Here is a 23333-nt window from a genome sequence, read left to right as displayed (position 1 = left end):
TTGAGCTCCTATGTAATCACTTACCTGCGGCGAAGACGGTCTTTAAATTTAAATGAACAGGTACACACGCACAAACTTTCCTGGGTGTGTTTTCAGCAAGTATTTTTGTTTGTGTTATTCTTTTTTCTACTGCTCATGTTTAAGTTTAATTTGCATTAATTCTCATCCAGTAAAAAGAATTAAAGGTATTATTTGTAACATTTACACATTAAAATGTCTAAAAATGTCTGGACATATATATTTTATTGAGTTTTGTTCTTACATAATCCCAAAGGTTTCAACAACGTTCTAATTATTACATGTACGGTAAGGTAGTGCGTTTCATCTGGTTGCCTGGCAACGGCATCATATCCCCTTTAGTACCTCCAGTTGTTCTAACTTACAAACATAGGAAACAGAAACATTATAACAACATCCAACACGCTCAAAGTCATTGTTAGCATGACAGTTTTGACCACAATTAACAGCCTAGCAGGCTTCCTCATGACTGAATGATCTTTTTTTTATATACACAAGCTTTTATTGCACAATTAAACTATTATACAATGTAAACATTCTGGGTTCCTTTTGTGTACTATGAGAAATTGTTTGAACAAAAAATAGGTAAGAATTGTTCTCTTGTTCATTGTTATAAATTGATAATTAATGCATCTAATGATAAGATAGCAAGGTAATGTTCCGTAACTTTGATTCCAAAAACGTAAATGCAGAATGCATCAAATTCAGCGTGTATATTGTATATATATCAGTGCATATTTACAAAAACAAAAGTTTAAACATTGATCATAAAATATATTGTATTTATACAGTTTTCAATTAAATACAGACATTTGTTTAGACAAATATAATGATAACAACAAAAATAGCTGATAGGAGTTTATTATAAGAGCTGATATCTAGACATTTTCCACGGTTTTGTTGATAATGATTTTGGTTATTATCAAGAAAACCATGGAAAATGTCTACATATCAGCTATTATATTAAACTATTATGAGCTTTTGTTGTTGTTATTATTGTATTCATCCAAACAAATGTACCTTTAGTTGTACCAGGCATTAAAATGAACAAGAAATTGAAGAAAACAAGGGCGGTCTAGTATTTTTTCCATGAGTGTTTATGGCACAAAGGATGAGCAAATGATCACATTCTGTTTTATTTACATTTTGGACAACAACTTTTTTGCTATCAGGGTTGTAAAAAAGAAGAAAACATTTGATTTGAATTATTTGAATCTTTATAAAAGAGCAGGCAGACAGACTAGGAGATAAGTTGGTGTGCATTCTTGCGTTTTTTTTGAATATCTATTCTTTTTGATGTCTTGTTGGATGCTCATGGACGAGTAGTTCAGTCTACCACAGTCTTTTATAACTGGTTCCACCACCCTAATGAAAAACAACCACATAACCACATGGTTTAATATCAAAGACACAGTATTAGGCAACAGAACAGTGAAAAAAATAAAGTGCAGTCAGCAGGCGGTTTCAGCCACAAAGCCCTTGTTATCATGTTGGTGCTGTAGGTTAGAGTAAGGGTCACGCCGTGTGTCGTGATAAATGGAGTTTTCTGTCACAGTGAGGGAAACTTGATGACTTCATGACCTCTCAATGGCTCAGATGAATGGTTTGCTTTGGTCTGCAGCACTTGTCTAACACTGAGAACACACTTGCCACTGTCCACTCAACATTCCCCAGCTCCCCTTCCTCCCAGCTGGTGAGACCCAGCAGGCCTCTGAACCCCATAATTCAAAAATCTCCTCCGCTCCCTGCTGTCACTCTCCACCTGTTAACATCTTTTAACAGCACAGTGAAGTGCACAGTAGTGACAGCCAGCCCGTTTGTGTTTCCAGCAATCACTTGTTCCAATAGGGTGGAGGCCTGTGTCTGCTTCTGCTTCTGCCTCCCTGTCCTGCGTAGGCGGACACCTAGCAGTGAGTAAACACCTGAGCATGTGCTGTGGAAGAAGAGAATAGAAGGACTAACAAAGAACATCCTAATGCATTCACTGCTGACTATCTTTGCCCTCCTGCTCAGGTGGCTTGTGGTTTGTGAAATGTAGAGAAGAGATGTCATGCAGCCATTAATATTCACCCTCTAACATAACCGTTGTGACCATTAAGCCTCATTTATGCATCCTTTACCTACCAAATTTGAGTCCATTTCAAACGATTTAACCGTTTTGCTCACACCCTTCCATGTTTCCTTTATTATGTTGGCATGGATATTGAAATACTTAATACTAAATAATTTACCTCTTAAGGCAAAATCGGAAGCAGTGCTGTGACGCCAAAAAAATATATTGTGACATGTGGACTTGTGATTTTTTTACACTGATATGTCCTGAAAAACGTTTTTTAAACTTTCAAAATAAGAGCACATGGACGTGTTAACAGAGTCCGTCTTGCTCTCACCCTTCCATGTGTCCTTTATTATGTTGGCATGGATGTTGAAATAGTTTAGATAATTTACCTCATAAGGCAAAATCAGAAGCAGTGTTGTGACGCCAAAAATATATATTGTGACCTGTGGACTTGTGATTTTTTTTACACTGATATGTCCTCAAAAACGTTTTTTTAAACTTTCAAAATAAGAGCACATGGACGTGTTAACAGAGTCCATCTTGCTCACACCCTTCCATGTGTCCTTTATTATGTTGGCATGGATATTGAAATAGTTTAGATAATTTACCTTTTAAGGCAAAATCGGAAGCAGTGTTGTGACGCCAAAAATATAGATTGTGACCTGTGGATTTGTGATTTTTTTTTACACTGATATGTCCTCAAAAACGTTTTTTTAAACTTTCAAAATAAGAACACAAGGACGTGTTAACAGAATCCATCTTGCTCACAGTCTCCTCCGCTCCCTGCTGTCACACTCCACCTGTTAACATCTTTTAACAGCACAGTGAAGTGCACAGTAGTGACAGCCAGCCCGTTTGTGTTTCCAGCAATCACTTGTTCCCATAAGGATCTGCGTCTGCCTCCCTGTCCTGCGTAGGCGGACACCTAGCAGTGAGTAAACACCTGAGCATGTGCCATGGAAGAAGAGAATAGAAGGACTAACAAAGAACATCCTAATGCATTCACTGCTAACTATATTTGCCCTCCTGCTCAGGTGGCTTGTGGTTTGTGAAATGTAGAGAAGAGATTTCATGCAGCCATTAATATTCACCCTCTAACATAACCGTTGTGACCATTAAGCCTCATTTATGCATCCTTTACCTACAAAATTTGAGTTGTCCATTTCAAACGATTTAACGATTTTTGCGGGATCGGCGATCGGCCGATTCCTTTACGTCAAACCGATCTTATCTACCTAGATAATAACCCCCCACCGGCGAAGCAGTGCTCACAACTTTGTTGCTAAATTCAGCAACTTTTCAGACCGCCCTAGCAACTATTTTTCAAGAAAGCGACTGAAGACAAATCCAGCGACTCCTTCTTACTCTTCTTAACGAGCCGGCCTCCGGCTCGTTAAGAAGAGCCGCCGTTAGCGGCAGTTAGCTAAAGTTAGCTCTGTAGCAGTACAGTGTGTATGTGCTGCTGCTGCAGGAGGTGTTCACTTAGCGATCTCTGTTTGTTTACAACAAGCACCGGACACTCTGTGTACAGTTAGTGATGCTGGCCCATAGACTGCCGAGGAAAACCCTCCGTTTGTTTCTTCTTCTACAGTTTGGCATCTAGCCGCCACACTGTATCATCAAATGTTACGCTGCCCCCGTGTGGAAGGCACCAGTAATACAACTTTTTGTCCTTCCAGATACGATGAACTATTCGATTTTTTATGATTTAATGACTATTTGAATATTCGAAAGTCGATGCCCTCCCTAGTTGTCTGTATGTTGTACAGAACAAAAACCACTTAATGGTTGCAGTTCTTTTGTTAGTTTGTCCTGTAAATTGTTGCTATTTATTTTAAGTTCAATATTTTATTAACTACCTCAGACACTGTGATTTCCTTTATTTGTTAAAGAAAAATACTGCTGTGTTATTGTTTTTCAATATAAAAATATTCAAACATTGAAGGTGTATGCTGTGAGTTGTAAAAAAAAACGGTATCGGCCAAAATCGGAATCGGCAGGTCAGGCTTTTTAAAAATCGGTGATCGACCAGAAAATTGCAATCGGTGCACCCCTACATGCAGCCATTAATATTCACCCTCTAACATAACCGTTGTGACCTTTAAGCCTCATTTATGCATCCTTTACCTACGAAATTGGAGTCGTCCATTTCAATTTAACCGTTCGATTTAACCGTCTTCCATGTGTCCTTTATTATGTTGGCATGGATATTGGAATAGTTTAAATAATTTACCTCTTAAGGCAAAATTGGAAGCAGTGTTGTGACGCCAATAAATATATTGTGACATGTGGACTTGTGATTTTTTTACACTGATAAGTCCTCAAAAACGTTTTTTAAACTTTCAAAATAAGAGCACATGGACATGTTAACAGAGTCCACCAAAAAAATGACAAGAAGACTGTCAAGACATGATGCATTAAATTAAACATAAAAGAAACCGTATTCGCCTTTACAATAATACATTAAAATATGCAATGATTAAGATGGAATAGTGGCATTAGAATGTGCGAGAGGCACCAAATTTAGGTTTTTAGGGTAAAAATTCTCTACAGGGGAGCATGCAACTGGACCTCCCTACTTTGTTCAGGTCCCCACATCATAGTCTCAGAAAATCCTGTGGGAAACACTGGTTCTAAAGCTTGTTTTGCAGTCGACTGTCATTTTTTTATACTTTCTAAATTGCTGATTGATATTTATATGCGCACACCATCCAGTGGACAAATAACCCTTTACTCCCGCTGCTGACAGAAATCCTAAAGGAAACACTGCGCTGCCCATTAACTATTTTTCGAGAAAGACAAAAACCACCTCACACGAGCGTAAAAGCCTTTTTATGTGCATTTTTCATTGAATTTGAGTGTTTCCAGCAAGCAAATTGATGCCTCATTTGTGACGCCTTGTAAAGGAAATAACAGTAGACACAAGCCAAACATTCTGTTTTTCCTGTTTACACAACAACACTGTAAATTGAGTTTTGGAAAATCTTATCATAATTAAAAGCTCAGTTTTCCGAGACTTAAATTGCCCTTTGTGTGTTTCTGAAAGTCCACAACCCACAGAACAAGCTAAATTAAAAAAAAAAAAGATACATGTCAAATTACACAAATCATACATGTAGACAAGGCCTCAGAAAACATGCACAGATCCAGATGAAATGACCTCAGAGTACGGACAGAGATCTGTATCTAACACTGAGCATAAATGAGCTGAGACATCTTACAAAGAGCAGCACAACATGCAAAAAGATCTCAGAAAAAAGCTGGAGAAGCATGTGTTTCATCCTTCCATTTCACCTCATTGTTTACCACTGCTCTCATTTGTGTGAGGTCTGCCCCAGAAACACCCTGATCAAGTCTAGAACTGCCTGGATGGGAGTCGAGGTCAGTTTAAGAAGGCCTACAGGGCACGATGTTCAACATTAGAGTCCAGGGTCAGGGTTAGTTGGAGTCTTAATCCTACTGGGGGTCAAAGTGGAACAGAGTGGCACTCTGCTGGGGCCCTTCACTATTTTACATTTAACTAAGCTTTTCCTTGTCAACTCAGCATGACAAGATTTTAGCAGTCTCCACTTGCACCCTAAGGTGTCCTTTAGTTGACCTGATATTCTTGCAGCATCATCAAAAAGAATAAGAGGCCAGGAAGCTGTTTACTCCAGGTGCTTTTGCTGCTATGGAGAAGATAATGCAAGAAAACTAACGATACAAAGCAGACTTTATGTCTTAAAGGAGACAGTAAGAGCCAAGCAGGATATCACTCACTATTGCCACAGTCTATTATTTGAGCGCATTAAGATAGAAACCACTGTGATTTGAAGTCTCTGCCTCAGGCGGTGTCCTGCTGCTGCTTGAGAATGTGAAACCACTTAGTGCGTTGTCTTGAAACCATTCCTCGTACTTACGGCGAGATGGCTCGCTGTCAGAAATGTTCGCAGAGCCATCCAGTTTTCCACGCTAAATGTTATTTAGGCTCAGAGGGAATTGTTCTACGTGATGCTTTGCTTCTCGAGCAAATATCTGAAAGAAAGTGGGTATTTCACTGCAGCCAATGTTTTTTTGGTACTTTGTGTGCTGTGCCACATTTTGTATCACTTTCAAAACACGATCCCACATGAATGCAACTGCTCTTCTTCCTGTGGAATCCTGCTATTCTTCCTTGGTTACCAAATTTCTTTTGTTTCATGTTTATCCATTTTTGTTTGGATTCACAAGATGTTGACACGGTGTATTGTATGTAAACACAATTTTTTCATCCATGTAATGAAATTAAATTAAGAATCCAGTGGAAACAGACTGACTGTGTGTTGTGTAATAAAATACTGACTGAATGTAATGTGTGTGTTGATGTAGATCAGCTTAAAAGCCCGTTGGTTGAGTTCAATGTATGCCATTTTTGTGCTCAACCAAACTCTTATGTTATGATTTAATTGGAAATTCATATTTTTTTTTACCTTGTGTCCTGCAGCAAAGGATGATGGGAGTGTGGCAGTTGCCCTGGGTTACACGTCGCACCTGGTCCTGATGATCTCGTGCTTCCTGCAGATCCCTCTTCGGTACCCGGTGATCCACAAGGGTTCACGCTCCTCCATCAAGGACACCATCACTGACAGACTCACCGAGAAGGAGAGAGAGTAAGTAGGCTTAATACTTCAAATCTAATTCATGCATCTCTTTCAATCTCTTTCATCACAAATGCATGTTATGACACATCCTAATGTACAAGTTTGTCAAATAGATTCTAAGCTCAAAGCTGCTTTTTGCTGTCTTGAAGTGAATTGACTCTGGTACTTAACCCATTTTAAGGCGGGAAAGCATTAATGCATTTCTAACATTAAAACCAGGGGCGTTGTTGCGTTATTCTACCATTAAAGCCGTGAAATTGGATATGTCGTTTTGTAGTTTTGTAGTTTTGTAGTTTTTTCCACCTATTTTCGGTCTTTTGGCCAATGAAATGCATCAGAATACATATGGGAACTGGTTTTAAATGGTTTTATTCTGGTTTTATTCTTCTAGTGTCGCAATGCAACATGTTGATTTTTTTAAAAACTTTATTGAAGGTTTGGACAAATAAACTCAACTTGTCATGAAAGCCACAGGTATAAGCTCTCAAATATTTTTTTTTAATTTAATTTCTATCTGCTACAAAGGCTAAGAAAAACTTTTTAGGGGGTTATTTTAAAATCGCCCATAGGTTTTACAGGCATTTTTTATAGGCATTTTAGGCCTAAATAGGTTAATTGCAGTGTGTACTGTACGATAAGTTACAAGTGTGCACACATGAAGCTGAGGCAATAGTAAATAATACGATTGAGCACTTTTATACAATCCTGAAGTCAATTTTTAATTCCAATAAAGAAGTTGAATGATGTCACATAATCCTCACAAATTGTTGGATGTAATTTAATTGTGAGTCAGGCAACAAGTTGTTTGTTTAAGAGGGGATAACAAAATGTTTCTTCAGCATACTCCTGTGTAAACAGGGTTTATGGGTAATTCACAGTGTAGACAGACATGAAACATGAATTGTTACTGCGCCCAACAGTTGTGGCATTAATGTTTTATTATTGTATATAGAGACAAAACAGAGGATGGAAGCTGCCAAAATAAAAACAAAAATGTAAATAATTGCATAAATAATTATAATAAATATTAATAATAAAAGTATATTAAATGCAGCAAAATAATATGAAAATGTATGCATCCAATGTGCATGCAATATGCAATGTAATAAATGTAAACATTATTTAATTAATCAATTGTAACTTAGCTTCTGTATTTATTTATCTTTCTATTTCTATATTTGTCTATTAAATTTTCCCTTTTACTTATTTGTTTTGTTATTTTTTTTAATGTATTTCGTAATTTAATATGTTTTTTATTATTTAAGTATTCATTATTTTTAATGTATTTATTAATTTTTTAATTTATTTATTTATTTACACATTATTATTATTAATATTATTTTTTTTTTGGCAGCTTCCGACCTCCAAAGAAAAACACAAAATCTGATAATATACCCGATTTTATCTTAAACAAGCCCCCTTCACAAATTCAAATAACATATATCAACACTGACAAAACCATAGACAATAAATTATATATATATATAATAAAATTAAGGGACTGTACATATGATTTACTAACATGTAGAATGGCTGTTGTGTGAAACCACAACCCAAAATTGTTTTTGCTTTTACTAATCTTCTGCTTTCAAATCTTCACTTGCATATTGAGGAGAGGAGCATTTAATTTTTTTTTTAAGTTTTGTGCTTGTGCAGTCGTTTTTTAAGCAATTCCTATAATGAAATGGTAAATTATGTTTGTTTTGTCCTGAATGCATCTGATTCGTCTAGTGTGTTCCTCTTCCCTTCGGTCTCTTTTTGCCTGTTTTGTGTGTGTGCAGTCAGAGTGAATACTTGTCACTGCAACCACTGCCCATTATCGATAATTTGGAACATTTGCATAGTTCAGTACTTTCATTGCTATTAACATACCGAGCCTGTGAAATCTTGGCCTGTGTTTGAACAGTCACTGGAAAGAATGGCTGTAAGATGAAAGGGCCATTAATCAGACATCTCAGCTGGTGCTGCTTTTTAACTGCAACAGTCAGGATTCAAAAAGCCTTTGTTACATTTCTGAAACTGTTAACAAGAAAGTACATTATCACGCTTAATGATCACACTTTTTTTGTACATTTTTTCCACCAACTTTATCGGCTTTTAGCGATCCATTAAACCACAAGAGCCACATCAAAAACCCACTGCTGCCAGATTTCAAAGACCTGGAATATTGTAGTCAATAAATTGCCTTGTTATACTTTTATTCTCTTTGAGGCCCTATATTTAAGTTTTCAACAGATCATTAATTCAGATGTTTCATACAGAGTTTTACCATGTATGGATGGAATTTTAACTCAGCTCTATAGAGGCTTATACTGCTTCACGGAGCATTTTTAATTAAACCCTCTGCAGTTATTCTGTTTTAAGGCGGGAGTGTTCATGGCCAAAAAAAAAATCAAGCACCTCTTATAAACTGTAATGCTTTTTGTCAGTTGTATTTGTTGTATTCGTCTCATTTACCACATTTGCTGTAAACAGTTGGCTTCTCTTCTTCTGCTTTGATGCATTCATGTGATGTGGAAACCTCCAACTTTAGTAACTCAATAGTCGGGCCATAAATAGTGACTTTTTGAATTGAAGATCTCAACAAACCAATTATTTTCCTTTTGAGAAATGCTCACATTTCCACACTGGTTAAATGTTCTTTGTCTGCATTTGAAACACTCGAGGTTTGAATGTGTTTAGATTTACTCCACTACATCAATAGAAACACACACGACGAAGAAGAACAGTTCTTCGCTGGGGCTTGACTTCTGGATTAGTGAACTGATCACAAAATTAAATACCCAGATGCTGCATTGCATTATCTATCTATAAAGCAGGAAGTGTGTGTGTGTGTGTGTGTGTGTGTGTGTGTGTGTGTGTGTGTGTTTCGGGCAGGGGTCAGCAACCTTTTCCATGAAAAGAGACATTTTTGGCCAAAAAACAGAAAGAAAAATCTCTCTGGAGCCGCATCTTTGAGCCTTATAATGAAAGTAATTTCCTAGTTTCTCACTCTTTTCTGTTGTAGCTATTTTGGGCAAAAATTTAGAGGAAAGGGCAGAGGGCCATATGGGCATAGCCTATGATGCACATTTAAGTCGGCTAAAATATATATTTTGTTCCTGTCTATAGGGTACATATTTTTACAATTGGAGAATGTAAGAATCACTACAACAATGTGGATAAAATTTTAGACAAATTCCATATCATTTTTTTTGTCAAAGCAACAGGGAGCCACTGCAGATGGCCTGAAGAGCCTCATGTGGCTCTGGAGCCTCAGGTTGCCGACCCTTGGTCTAGTTCATATCTCTCTGACCGTTAGTCAGACTGACCTCAGATTTCGTATGTGGCTTGCACATGGCACGGAGGTGTGCATCCTCGATTTTGAAGATTTTTGAATTCATTTTTCAAAATATCATTATTTACGTAGGACGTGTTGCAGCATTGCACTGTTTCCGATCGGACGCCTTTTAGGGGAGCTCCGCCCCCTTTTAGTGGAGCTCCGCCCCATTGTGTGATAGGCCTACACCTGGTCAGTAACACAATTCACTCTGGATTTACACCCTGACTCATCTCATCTGTCAGTCTATTTAGCCTACCTATCTTTAGGAGTTTTAAAGTGGCTACAAGGTTCGATTTTCTAATAATATTCAAATAGTTTCCAGCGAATATCAATGTTCAATGTGTATGTGCTGGATGGTGTGGTACCTTATGAAAAGTAAGTGTTTTATGGAGTTGCAGACGTTGTAGTGGTCTGCATTTAATGTAAGAATACATACTTGTTAAGGGCACTGCACTAGTAAATGTCATGCACATACTTGTTATTGCAATTTGCACCTTCCTACCAACTACCTACCTGCATAACTCAGACAGGAGGTGTTGTCTTCTTCAGCTGTTTTGTTTTGCCCATGGTTACCACTTCCCCTTTTTCTTTCTATAATGAAGCTCTGCTGAGACAGTAAATCACAGTGCCAATTCAATGCCAGTGTCTCCGTCACACCTGGGGGCTGTTCTTCTCAGCATTTTATAATTTTTTTTGAATCGAGACGTATTCATGATCGAAAATACAATGTTGACATAGACAGAAGCAAACCATAAACTGAAACTCACCCGGGGCCTTGTCACGAGTTGTACAGGCTCTGTCATTACAACCAGGGCCAATGTAATGAAATTATTATTTGTATATGTTATGGTTTTGTAACTATGCATCAAGTCAGAGTAAAAAATCCCTGCTGCGTTATGATAATTGCACACACGATCTGGTATGCATATTGACATTCCACACATGCAAGACCCCCTTCAGTAAGTGTGAGAGGAGGAGTGATGAGGAAGAGAGTGCTATAATCAGCAGTGATACTAATAGCCGTGGATGTGGCTGAATATGATTGTTAGTAGTCTGGGTGGGTTCAAAGCCAGTGCAGCAGGAAAGTACAGAGTCATGCTTGCACTAGTCAGCTCTTCCTTTATGCTCACCAGTCTGCCTGTTCTATGCAGGGCCTTGTTGAAATCAGCAGAACTAGTGCAGAGCCCTTAGGAAGTATGTATTCTTACATTACATGCCGCACTACAATGTCTGCAACTCCATGAAACACTTACTTTTCATAAGGTACCACACCAACCAGCACATACACATTGAACATTGATATTCGCTGGAAACTATTTGAATATTATTGGAAAATCGAACCTTGTAGCGCACTTTAAAACTCCTAAAGATAGGTAGGCTAAATAGACTTACAGTTTTTTTATTTGTCATTGTGTTTTTTGATTTGTCGTTGTGTTTTTTGATTTGCCGTTGTGTTTTTTGATTTTTCGTTGTGTTTTGTGATTTGTCGTTGTGTTTTGTGATTTGTCGTTGTGTTTTTTGATTTTTCGTTGTGTTTTTTGATTTGTCGTTGTGTTTTCTGATTTGCCGTTGTGATTTGCACTTGCATAAGTTCATTATAATTTTTGATTGCATCTTCATAACATGGTCATTTTAAAAGGTTGCCAGTTTTGCAAATGGCAAATAATACTTGTTATTTAATGAGGATTTATGGATAATTTAGCTTTAATCGTTTTTTATTTACACTAAAAAAAAGAAGATGAACATTTTGAGTAAGCACTCCTCTTCCTCTCATGTTACAACAGTGAAGTCCTCCGTGTTAAAAAAAAAACCGGAAGCAACAGAAACTTACACAAAAGAAACAGCATGCCAAGTGTATGTGAATACACAAAGTACACCTGTAAATCAAACATTTAACAAGGTATTGTAAACAATAGTTGTAAGTTTATAATAGCCACCCATTTACTCGTTATTAGTAATGCGATAATGAATGTTGTTATAACAGTTAGCTGCTGCACGCATTAAAACCATTTTACCATTTGAGTATTTGTTCATGATTACCAGATGATTTGTAAACAATCTATCAACATTATTTGGATAAAGCTGCAAATAAAGCTTATAATAATTGGTTAATAGTAAATAAATGCTTTATAAAGCATCTAGTAATTTGTTTTTTACACAAAAGAAACCGCATGCCAAGTGTTGTAGAATACACATAGTACACCTGTAAATCAAACATTAAACAAGGTATTGCAAACAATAGTTGCAAGTTTATAATAGCCACCCATTTACAAATAATTTGCTAACCATTAACAAATACGTAATAAAGCATATCAAATGTTAAAATGTGTACAATTAATTATCATTTAATTGCTTTTGAACAATGAAATAACTCTTTACTTCTTCCAATGAACTATCATTGTACCATTTAATCAGGGATGGGCAACATGAGGCCCGGGGGCCGCATACGGCCCGCACCCTCACTTGAAGTGGCCCTCAGTACAACTACATGCATTTGAGCATGAAATCTTAAAAGTGCAGTGTAAAAATGCACAAAATAACTTCTTGCAATTAATGTCCGTCTGCTGTTCTTGCACTGAAAAAAAAGAAATTAGTGATTTATTTTTTTTCAGTGCAAGAACAGCAGACAGTAAGTGGGTATTTTTTATTTGCTTCAACTCTTTTGTATTCCTATTTATACTGTTCTACATGCATTTGAGCATGGAATATGTGAAGTTACTGCACTGTAAACACATTTAAAATTGCAGTTTCATCATATCTTGTTAAGTGCACAGTCCTATATGTGGCCCTGTGATAGTGTCCATGAAAAATTGTGGCCCCCTGCAGCATTTAAGTCGCCCATCCCTGCATTTAATAATGATGGTTGTTATAAAGTGTTTCCTTTTGTTATTTTTGTGGAAAGAAATTTCACACATTTTATATGGGGTGGTTATTGCTGGGCATTTGAACAAATCCAGGCACTTTTGGGGGAATTGGTATTGTGCTAAGCAGTCTGCTGTGTTTTCAGGTGTTGTTTGAAACGTGGAGCAGGCTCATTATAGGAAATTATTAAAATTGGAAGGAGAGGAGATGCAGGCCACAGGCAGGTCATTACAGCAGGACTGCAGACCAGAAAGCCTCGACTTCTCTTCTCACCTTCTAATGTTCTAAGTTTAGCTTCTCGTTGAGGAGCGCGGCAGATGTTCACCAACAAGTGGTGTAACCCTGCACGGCTCAACAACTCTAGTGTCTCTTCTCTCGGTCCAAAACAAGTGACTGCTTATCCGTAGTTTGGGGCTCATGACTGATGTGTAAATCAGCACTGACACTTTCACATCCACATGTGTCATACTTCAGAAGACAAACAGCTGGGAGAAAGTGTGTGGGAAAAAGAGAGACATTATCAGACTGTGATTGAGAGTTCGTCTCTCCGTGTGGGTGATGATGTCATGACAACAGCTGGAGAGGCTCACGGGGAGTCCCTTCACACATTTCCAGTCGTACCATGCAGGATATTTACAGCAACAAAAAATAAACTTGTAGAACAGACACGACAATCCAGCATTGCCCCTAGGTGTCCCTGAGTGGGGCCAAACACTCCAGCACACTTCCACACACCCCTCCTCCACATGTTTATGACCCGTGAGGTCCCAGACACACAGCAAAATGATGTGTGGGGAGACGGAAAGCAACTAGTGGAGCTCTAAAAGTGTACAAAAAAGGGTGATTAAAGTGTCGGAAAGAGGCAGCCAGTGTTGATAAGTGAGGTGGCATGGGATCAGTTTCTCAGTCAGTCAATTATAATGGCGTGTACATAGGAACCTTATGATGTTTTAGTTGCATGTTGCACTGTAGGCCCCTGTTAACTGGTAATTGTCCTAACCCAACTCTTGCTATGTGATGAAACTTTGTACTGTTTTTAGATGACTTTGCTTCATTAAAGTAGGGCTCAGCATCCACTTACTGAGCTCTGCTGAAGTACTAAGTAGTGTTAGTTTTGTCTGCTGTCTGAGGTTATGTTTACAGTTCAGTTTATTAGTTTATCAGGATTACAGAAAAAATTGCTTGATTTTTATGGAACTTGTTGTAAGGGAGCATTGGCCAAGCAAGAACCCATTACATTTGGTTTCGAATAATTTTCTTTATTTTATTTTTTTAATAATATTTTTTATTGGAAATTAGCATTCATAAGCATCAGTACAAGACATAATCTATTCCACAGCTGTTTTCCACATTTTTGTTTTTAAAGGGTACATTAGAACAAAGAACCACAAAAAAGACAACCCCTAAAACAAAAAGAGAAATAAATACAATACAATACAATACAAAAACATAGTATTATAATAATATAATATAAAGGGAGGCAAAAGAGCAGAGAAACTGAAACAACAACAATTATACTAACAATAGCAATACATAAATAAACACAGGATGCCGAGTGTGCTCATTAAAAAAAAATGTTTAGAATAATTATTCAGTTTTAGTTAACTAAAAGTCTGGGCATTTTAGTCTTATTTTTGTCAAAGACAACTACATTTTATTCAATGAAAACTCTTTGACCCTTTTTGTCTTTTTAAGTCAGATTATATTGAACATTTCAGTCAATCTAGTCAAGTCAAAACCACAAATGTTGCCATTTTAGTTCAGCTTATTTCCTGCAAGATTTTATTTCTTTTGATCATTTGAGGAAAAACACAGATTGAACGAATAAGAATTCAGCTTTGCAAAAAGTATCTGGTCGAATGGTCTGCTGGTATCCAATTTAAGGAATATGTCATCCAGACATGGAAGTTCACATATTTATTTTGAACCATCACAATTTATTGGCCACATTGCTTCCCTTCTGATTAAACAATGCATTTGTTTTCAGACTTATTTGAACTAAAACGGGTTCAAATATCAATCTGTTTCTTTCTTCCGAGCTTTGTTGTTGACATTGCAAGCATTCAAATGGAACTGCTGCATTGAAAAAAAAAATGTCTATAATATTTCATCACCTCTTCTTTTCTCAGTGAAAACAAAGAGAAGTTTCGGTAACATTTTTTTTTTACTACATTTTAGTAACATTGAGAGTTGATTATAGTGGCCGTGTTTTACGATGTCTGTGCCGTCTTATAATGTTTCATGGAAAAAAAGATCATTGCCCGGCATATTTAGTCTTTGTTGTTTATATATCCATCCCTGTTACTATCCAACATAAAATCCTTCATGTTTATTTTTTCAGAGCCCTGTGTAAATTTGAGCCAAGTTTGTTAATTTAAGTGTTACAAGCTTTGGACCTTCAGTGTGGAATCGATTACATGAATGTATTTAACCTTATGAGTTTGGCTAAAAACCCTTTATTCCTTTCCACCTGCAGGCTAGAGTAATGGCTGCCTTATTTCATACAGTCTGATATTTTGCCACAGAAAAAAAAAAAAAATGTTGATTTGAACCATGTCACCCTTTTAGAGTTTGAAACTGGCCCCGTAATAATGTTTGAAAGTAAGGTGTGGAATATGACTAGTCTGTTTGGCACTCTGTATGATTTGGCCTTTTTGGGATCACAAACCCCCCCCCCTCTTTTCTGTCAGAGCCGTTCTCTGAAATCAGTGGACTCTAACGACATGTTGCACCCACATTTTGTCCTGTGGAGAGCCCAGTTCCAGTGTTTCTGATTGCATGGGGGAGAAGTAGGGAGATGCGATCCAGATGTCCAGTGTCTGATCGAGTCCAGAGCCCGGCCATTAAAAAGCAAGCACAGCCTCGTATAGTCGTTCGCCCAAAATATTGAGGCAAATCAGTTTTTTTTTTTTTTTGTTCTTTATCACGGCTATAGGAAAAAAGGATGTAAGTGGGATTTACACATCACTCGTTGGTTCAAACACAAAATAAACTGTTGGTGGAGGATGTGAATGCCAGGGGAGGGAGGCCAGCTTAAGACGAGAGGAACCTGTGAGCTCCAAGAAAAGAGGTTATTGTTCTGGGATTCAGCGGGTTCATGTCTCTTAACATGGACCATGTGCACAGGAGGAGAGGGGGAATTACACCCAAACTACCCTGTCCTGCACAGCAATGACAGGGGAAAGCACTGTGAGGCTACAGGGCCGGTTAAACATCCTGCTAAAAGAGTCAGACACAAAAGTCAGATTTGCTCATCACTTAAGGTGAAAAAGTGTCTTTATTTAATCCTCTGGAGTCCATCTATTTATTGAAAATACACGTTTAATTTACAGTAATGACTTTATTTATATATGATATGTAGACAAGCTGAGAAAGCCAGTTAAAAGAGCAATCATAGGAGCTTTCACAGTGTGACATTTATGTTTCTAGACCATTTTTAAAATGTGAATTTTCTCTCTACAATGAAAACTATTACTATTTTTAATTTACATGAAAATAGACTGTTTTGTAGTTTTATCATTTATGTTTTGTGTGTATAAATGGTAAGAAAAAAAAGAAGGAAAAAAAAGGTACATTTCCATAGACACTTGTGTCTTTTGTTTGTATTTTGGGTTCCTGGCAGCTTTATACCTTAATTAAAATAAAATGAAAAATCAGACTGATGTGGAGAAAAAGGAGCCATGCATGTGATGTAAGGACAGACTGAAAGATGCTAAACAGAAACAGAAATTAATGCATAGCAAGTTGACAAATTTCAACCAAAATCTCCTGGACTTGTACACACTTGGATGCACTTTCTATCTTATATCCTATTCTTATCTAGCCTTGAAAATAGATTCGATTTTATGTCCTGGGGTTTTTTTTAGGTGTCCAGCCTAACAGTTCTGGTACAAAGTCAATATTGTGCATAGGGTTAAGCATTTTGGGCTAAAATATTTTATGTCAATATTGGCAATTTCTACAATACAGATTCAGGTCATTTTCAAAAGAGACCTGTTATGCAAATTTTTAGGTTCATATTTGTGTTCTGGGTTTCCCAGTCTGAGCTCTCAGCATCTCTGCACCATCATTGCAGCTGGGGAATGACTGTAATCACTATAATGGCATTTTCTGCCTATATATAGTGTAGTTGTAGTACAACATAACCTTATAGAAGTCCTGACTGCACCCTGCTTTATAATCAGAAAAGGCATTGAAAACTTACTTTGTACAGTATGGAACCTTTAAAACAATACATATGTCTGCTTTATCTGGAATTCAAGATCTATAGTTATTGTTATGGTTATAGTTTTGCTGCACTTGTAATCGTGTGGTGTATCCATATTAAAACAAGTATAAGAATAGCATATAATAGAAATTGTATGATGTTCTACTGGGTTTAATAAGAGACTGCACATTGTCTGGCATTAGAGAGTAAATCATTATTTAAGCAGTGTGATCCACACATGTTTGGTCGTAGTTCAATTGCACAGTTATTGGGTTCTTCATAGAGGAGATGAAGGAGGTGATTGACTTGGGATCCAGAGAGTTTAAATCAAATTCCATCAAATAGCTCATTATTTAGATCTGTATGTCAACTACAAAGGCACACTGGGACTGGACTGAATGTTTACTTGTCTTTTGCGGTTTTCTGCCAAATCACTCAAGGACAATGGCAGGAATGCTATGTTTATAATAGCTCTGAAAAAGTCGAGGAGTCTTCTCTAGGTTGACAGGTTAGTTGCATAAGCAGCCCTTCATCTTGGAGCCCTGCTGTTGTACAGCCTATTCGAGCAGTCTTTGTCCATACTTCATTAAAAAGATAACAAAAAGCATCTGTGAAGCATCTGGCTTTCTGGAGGATGCTGTATGTTGAAGGAAATGACCTAGCCAGTTGAGAACATCTGATAATATTGTATTCTTGGTCATAGATTGAGGAGAAAAAATTTACCTGTAACAGTATTAGCTCTTGCTCTCTTTTAAGCCATGCTTGCTGGTAGGGTTGTCATGATACTAAAATTTTCAACTCAATACCGATACTCAGGAAAATATTCAATACTTGATACCATTTTGGATACCACAAGGATAAAAACAAAGACCCCAAAATTTAACAGAAATATTTTTATTAACAAGAAAAATGCAACTTGTAAAAATTAACAGAACCACAGGTTAAATATTTATAATAAAAAACAGTTGTGCAAAAAGAAACTGCAACTATGATAACAAGCTTCAGATACTCGATACTTTTGAAAATGAGTATCGTATCCGGATACAACGTTTTAGTATCGATACTTTTTTGAGTATCGATACTTTTGACAACCCTACTTGCTGGATGTTTTTCTGTTGGTCTGTCCACTACTTTGTCAAGATATCTCAACAACTATTAGATGGATAAACACAGAATATTGTACAGATATTCATAGTCAACCAAGGCGTGCCACAAGGCTCTGTGCTTGGTCCCCTTCTTTTCACCATCAACATTCTCCCCCTTGGTCAGATCATCCACCAACATGCCCTGAATTATCATTCCTACACTGATAACACCCAACTCTACCCCAATCACTGGTTAAGTGCCTGCTTGACATTAAAACCTGGATGTCATCCAACCTTTTTAGTCTCAACAGCAATAAAACGGAGCCCTTTCTTGTGAAAATTGCTCTCACAACAATGAAATTGCTATTATGGGACAAGTAACATCTTCTTGCATTAATAAAATTGGGCTTGTTTAATCCACAAGAATCTTAGCTTTCTGTCCATACCCAATTCATACAATTAATAACCGTTTAGAGACCCCTGTATGCAGATATATTCAAATTCACAATTTTTAGACGAGGTGGAAAGACCACATTTGAGAAAAACTCAAACTGCATGGGATTAGCATGAAGTGGGCAACCATTGGGGAACCATTGTGTACCCGTACATCCCATTGAGATATTTTGAGGTCAGCTGTCAAGGAACCACTTTGAAAATGGACGTGCCAGTTTTTCCCACACCAAAATTTAGCCTTAAAAAGCACTGCTCTGCATAAGTAAAGCCCCACAGAGCTGCTTGCATTGGCTGTAGACTCAGCATTGTTAGTATATCTATTATCATGAAAATTGGTGTTGACCAGAGACTGCCATGAGGTCAGAATATTAATCCTGAATCGGTGTTATAATCTTTTGATTTAAAGTCAGATAGCACGTCATCTTTTAGTTCGCGTGAAGTGATGGTCTGCTCTGGCTTAACGTTTTGGCTCGTATACTACGGTATTTAGGCTGCTGGTCAGATGGTGCTCCTCTCTGCTTGTGATTAGAACAATGAAAGAAAACAAAAGGGAAGTGGGAAAAAATGAGAGCACAGGGGTTGGGAGCCGGGGTCAAGAGACCCCTGGATATTCTTAAAAGCTGTGATGAAAACCCAGTATGACAGAGCGAGCAACCGCCACATCACTCAGGAGACGATTTAGCGGCATAGACGAAGATGGCGAAACGGTTATACTGGGGTCTTAAGTGCAGCAGCGGTCATTAAAATAGCATTCACTGACAGATGCTCAGTGTAATCATTTCTCAGATATTGAAAATTACAGCTCACTGTGATTTATATAGTAACCACTGCCATTAGAGCCTTGACAGTTGCAAGGCAGGTGTTTTTTTTAAAAAGCAGGCGCAGATGATTTATGGTCCCAGGCTGTTTGAAATTGCACATTAAAGGCATTGTGAAACTCACATGCGTCCCCACCACCACCACCACCACCGTTAAAACAGAGGTACTGGCCAAGCCTTGTCTACAACATGTGAGCCAGAACTGTTGTTTTGCACATTTGGAGTATTAATTAGGATGTCTAAACAGGCAAGCCAACACATGTGGAGGCCTCAGCCTGTGTATACATTACAGCAGGTCAGCCAGTCACTAGGAGTCTTCCCACCGCATTCTCATGAGCCCGACCACCCACCTGCATGCTGCGTTCTCCTTTATACTCCTACGTTTAATACAATGCACCTAAGAGGGAAGAGAGAGTAGCACAACATACTATAAGATGCCTGAGTATACATGCTCTCTGTAGTTTTTACAAGAAGCCCCCACTGACCTTGTAGCCTTCTCTAAAGACTGCTTTTAACAAGACAGCCTGTAGAAATGATGGTCATTTTAACTCTAAAAACAGAGCTCAGATGCACTCCATTTTGGACTCTGTCATCGTGGTAAAACTCCGGAAACAAATGTCAGTTTTATCCCCTGAACATTCTACAGCCCCCGTTCTCTTAGAGGCAATGGGCGATGCAGGTCTTCAGGGGGAGATAGCAGGTCAACAGTAGGTGACACACAGAAGAGGTATATGTCATGTAAAAGCTGGAAACCTGAAGATAAATTTGAGATATAGCTCAGTCCTGTGTTTCAACTTGTCCTGATCTTAAATCTGTAATAAAAAGTGCTTAGAACATTATGATCGGGGGTATATTATAGCCAATATATTTTGGCCATTCCATTAAAACCCTGAAAAAACTTTTTTTTAAATTTTGTACTTTTGTTCTGTAAACTGCCTTATTGTCAACATACCTTGGGAAGCTATACATCCTCTGAATGCTCTAGTTCACTAGTTTGTGGTTGTAAAGTTTCATGAGGTTGTTATTATCCTAGAGGTCACAAAAGGTTATTTTATACAGTGAGGTCAAGTTTAAAAACAAAATGCTACTACAATGAATTGGCTACTATGGGGACTGACATCATAATACAATTGGGCTCACTGAAAAACTAAGGAATCTCAGCTTTCTGGTCATACCAAATTTCATTAAATCCAATTCCAAGAATGTTTAGGGACCCCACTGTACAGAAATAACAAATATAACAGAAATAAAACACATTTATACTGCATGAGAAAAACGGCATGCTTTTTTTTTTTTTGCCCCATACTGTGTGTAATTAGACTAAAGAGGGCCTGTTTGTAAAGGGGAGACTCATGAGTATCCAAAGACCCGTTATCTTGAGGTCAGAGGTCATGGAGCGTTATATCGCCCTCTCCCTGACAAGTTATTACATAGTTATTACATAGTTGATACAGACTCTGAAAGAAAAAAGTCGGCTGGCCCAGAGTGCTAGGGGTTTTTAAACAGGCCGTACAAAGCAAAATGCATTTACAAAGCTTTAACTTGAGTCCTTGTGCTGTAGTAACCTAAGCTTTTCTCTTTGCACAAATCGCCCACAAATGTGGCCATTTAACTGGAAGGCATAAAAGACGTCATGTGCTGCTGACACCTGCTAGGAGGCCCCCAGGGTGCAGTCCGGGGAGACAATGAAAACAGTGGTGGTGGTGGATCACTCAGAGATGAAAGAAGTATGTCAGCCTGCTATTAAACAATCCCTCAACAGGAATAAAAGAAAGGGCAAAGAGGGTTTTAAAAAAGAAATGGACAGGAAGAAAGAGCAAAGAACTTCCTATTACTTCATCTCATTATTGTAGCTCTATGTTTATTGGTTGTTTCCTCCTTTTAACAGGAGTCCTTCCTTTATATTTTGAAGTTGTCTAGACCCTGCAGTTAAAGAGCTGGCAGGCCGGGGTGCATATATTCTCTCTCATAAAGACGGGGGGACTTTCCTGTGGGATGCAGCTTTTGTCTTTTTACAGTGTCACGGCTCCACACATTAATTACATATTTTTGTGTCTGCACACAGAGCCAGCAATCGCACGTTAACTATCCTGTGGTGAGATCGTTCTGAAGGCTAGATGGGAAAAGGGCTATTCTTAATAACAGAGGGAGGGAAAAAAATGACAGATTTACTTCTGCCCTCAACTCACTGTCATGTCTTTTTCATCTTTTTGTCCAGTGCACGCAGAGTTGAATATTAGCTAAATGAAAGCAGATTTCACGTCTCAGTAATCAGTCTTTTAAATGGACGCTAAGAGTGAGTGGGTGTGCTGATTATGCTGCCTGTCATATTCGGTTTGCTGTGTTAGTTTCACGGACATGACCCTTCAACAGAGCTGCCACTGAGGGGAGCAGGAGAGGGATGTGCTGACGGAAGAAACGGCTTGATTAAGGAAAGTGAGGAAATATGAGCAGGACTGCTGAGATAGAAATGATTAAATTTGATTTATATGTACAACAAAATTAAACAAAAGAACCAACAGCTTTGCGCACAAGGTGCAAGAGGCGCTGTAAGCGTGAGATCGTTTTAAACAAACAGAAAAACAAATTGTTACGAGCCAATGGGAAAGCACAATTAGTGCCACAAACATCACTTCTCCAGTCTGTGTGAATCTTTCTGGTTTGTGTCTGTTTATTCTGGACCCTCCAGCCTGATGGACAGACAGGGTACTGATTTTGGCCTACATATTCCTCCAGGACTGTAATTTATTTCATCCTGTTTAGTGTAGAGGACTGCTTGGGTTTATGCTGCTGCCGCTGGCTGAGTGATTAAAAATGGCGTTCTGTCTGTTCTCATTCTGCTATTCCTTATTTCTCTCCAAGACACATACCACTTGCTTTGTTTTTTTTGCTGTTGTAGCAGAAATTATATCAATGGCTGTCTGTCACCACAGTCACAAATTAGTTAGATGAAAACTAACAAACTCATAAAAATGACTTTTTTTGACGGCAAAATGAATACTTCCAAGTGCTTTCTGTTTATCCAGTGTGACTTTGTGTTCAGGCTTTTTGCATTGTTGTATGGTTGATGTAAAACCCCCATTACAAAGAAGTTGGGACACCGTCTAAAATGTAAATAAACACATCGAGTTTTGACAACTCTCAGTAAGCGTTTAGCAACTGAGGACACCAAGTGTTGAAGTTTGGAAAATGAAATCTTTTCTCGTTCTTGCTTGATATACGACATCAGTTGCTCAGCTGCCTCTATTGTCGTATTTTACGGTTCGTAATGCTCCACACATTTTCAATGGGAGACCGGTCTGGGCTGCAGGGATGCCGGTCTAATACCTAATACCTACTCTCTTTCCTTTGAAGCCATGCTGTTCCTTCTGAAATAAAAAGATGTCCCTGGAGAAGATGTTTGCGATTGCAGCATGTGTTGCTCCAAAACCTGTACGTAGCTTTAGCCTTTAGCATCAATGGTGCCTTCACAGATGTGCAAACTTCCCATGATGCCATGGGCACACAATCACCCCCGTACCATCACAGATGCTGGCTTTTGAACTTTGTGCTGGTAACAATCTGGATGGTCCTTTTCCTCCTTAACCCAGAGGACATGACATCAATAATTTCCAAAAACAGTTAGAAATGTGGACTCCATCTAAGAAGAGCTTGGGCCCAAAGAAACCGGCGCTGTTTTGGGATGCTGTTGATATACGGAGTATTTTTGCTTTGTATGGTAGAGTCTTAATTTGCATTTGTAGATACAACAACAAACTGTGTCTACCGACAACGGTTTTCTGAAATGTTCCTGAGCCCATGTAGTAATGTCCTTTATTCAATCATGTTGGTTTGTAATGCAGAGCTGCCTGTTGGATGGAAGGTCACGGGCATCTAATGTTGGTTTTCAG

The 23333-nt window shown here is 38.1% G+C and overlaps 1 protein-coding gene across 2 annotated transcripts in view; it reads left to right on the top strand.

Moving 5' to 3' along the window:
• Positions 1-23333, top strand: part of uvrag (UV radiation resistance associated gene) — a 144625-nt gene that overhangs the window by 54808 nt on the left and 66484 nt on the right. For both annotated transcript variants that reach the window (XM_059352327.1, XM_059352328.1), the window contains exon 12: positions 6540-6705. In XM_059352327.1, the coding sequence (XP_059208310.1) occupies positions 6540-6705 (166 nt within the window). The remainder of the gene's footprint in view (positions 1-6539; positions 6706-23333) is intronic.

Source organism: Centropristis striata, chromosome 15, assembly GCF_030273125.1.
Source record: "Centropristis striata isolate RG_2023a ecotype Rhode Island chromosome 15, C.striata_1.0, whole genome shotgun sequence".
Classification (NCBI taxonomy): Eukaryota; Metazoa; Chordata; class Actinopteri; order Perciformes; family Serranidae; genus Centropristis; species Centropristis striata.
This window is presented reverse-complemented; position numbering and strand designations above follow the sequence as displayed.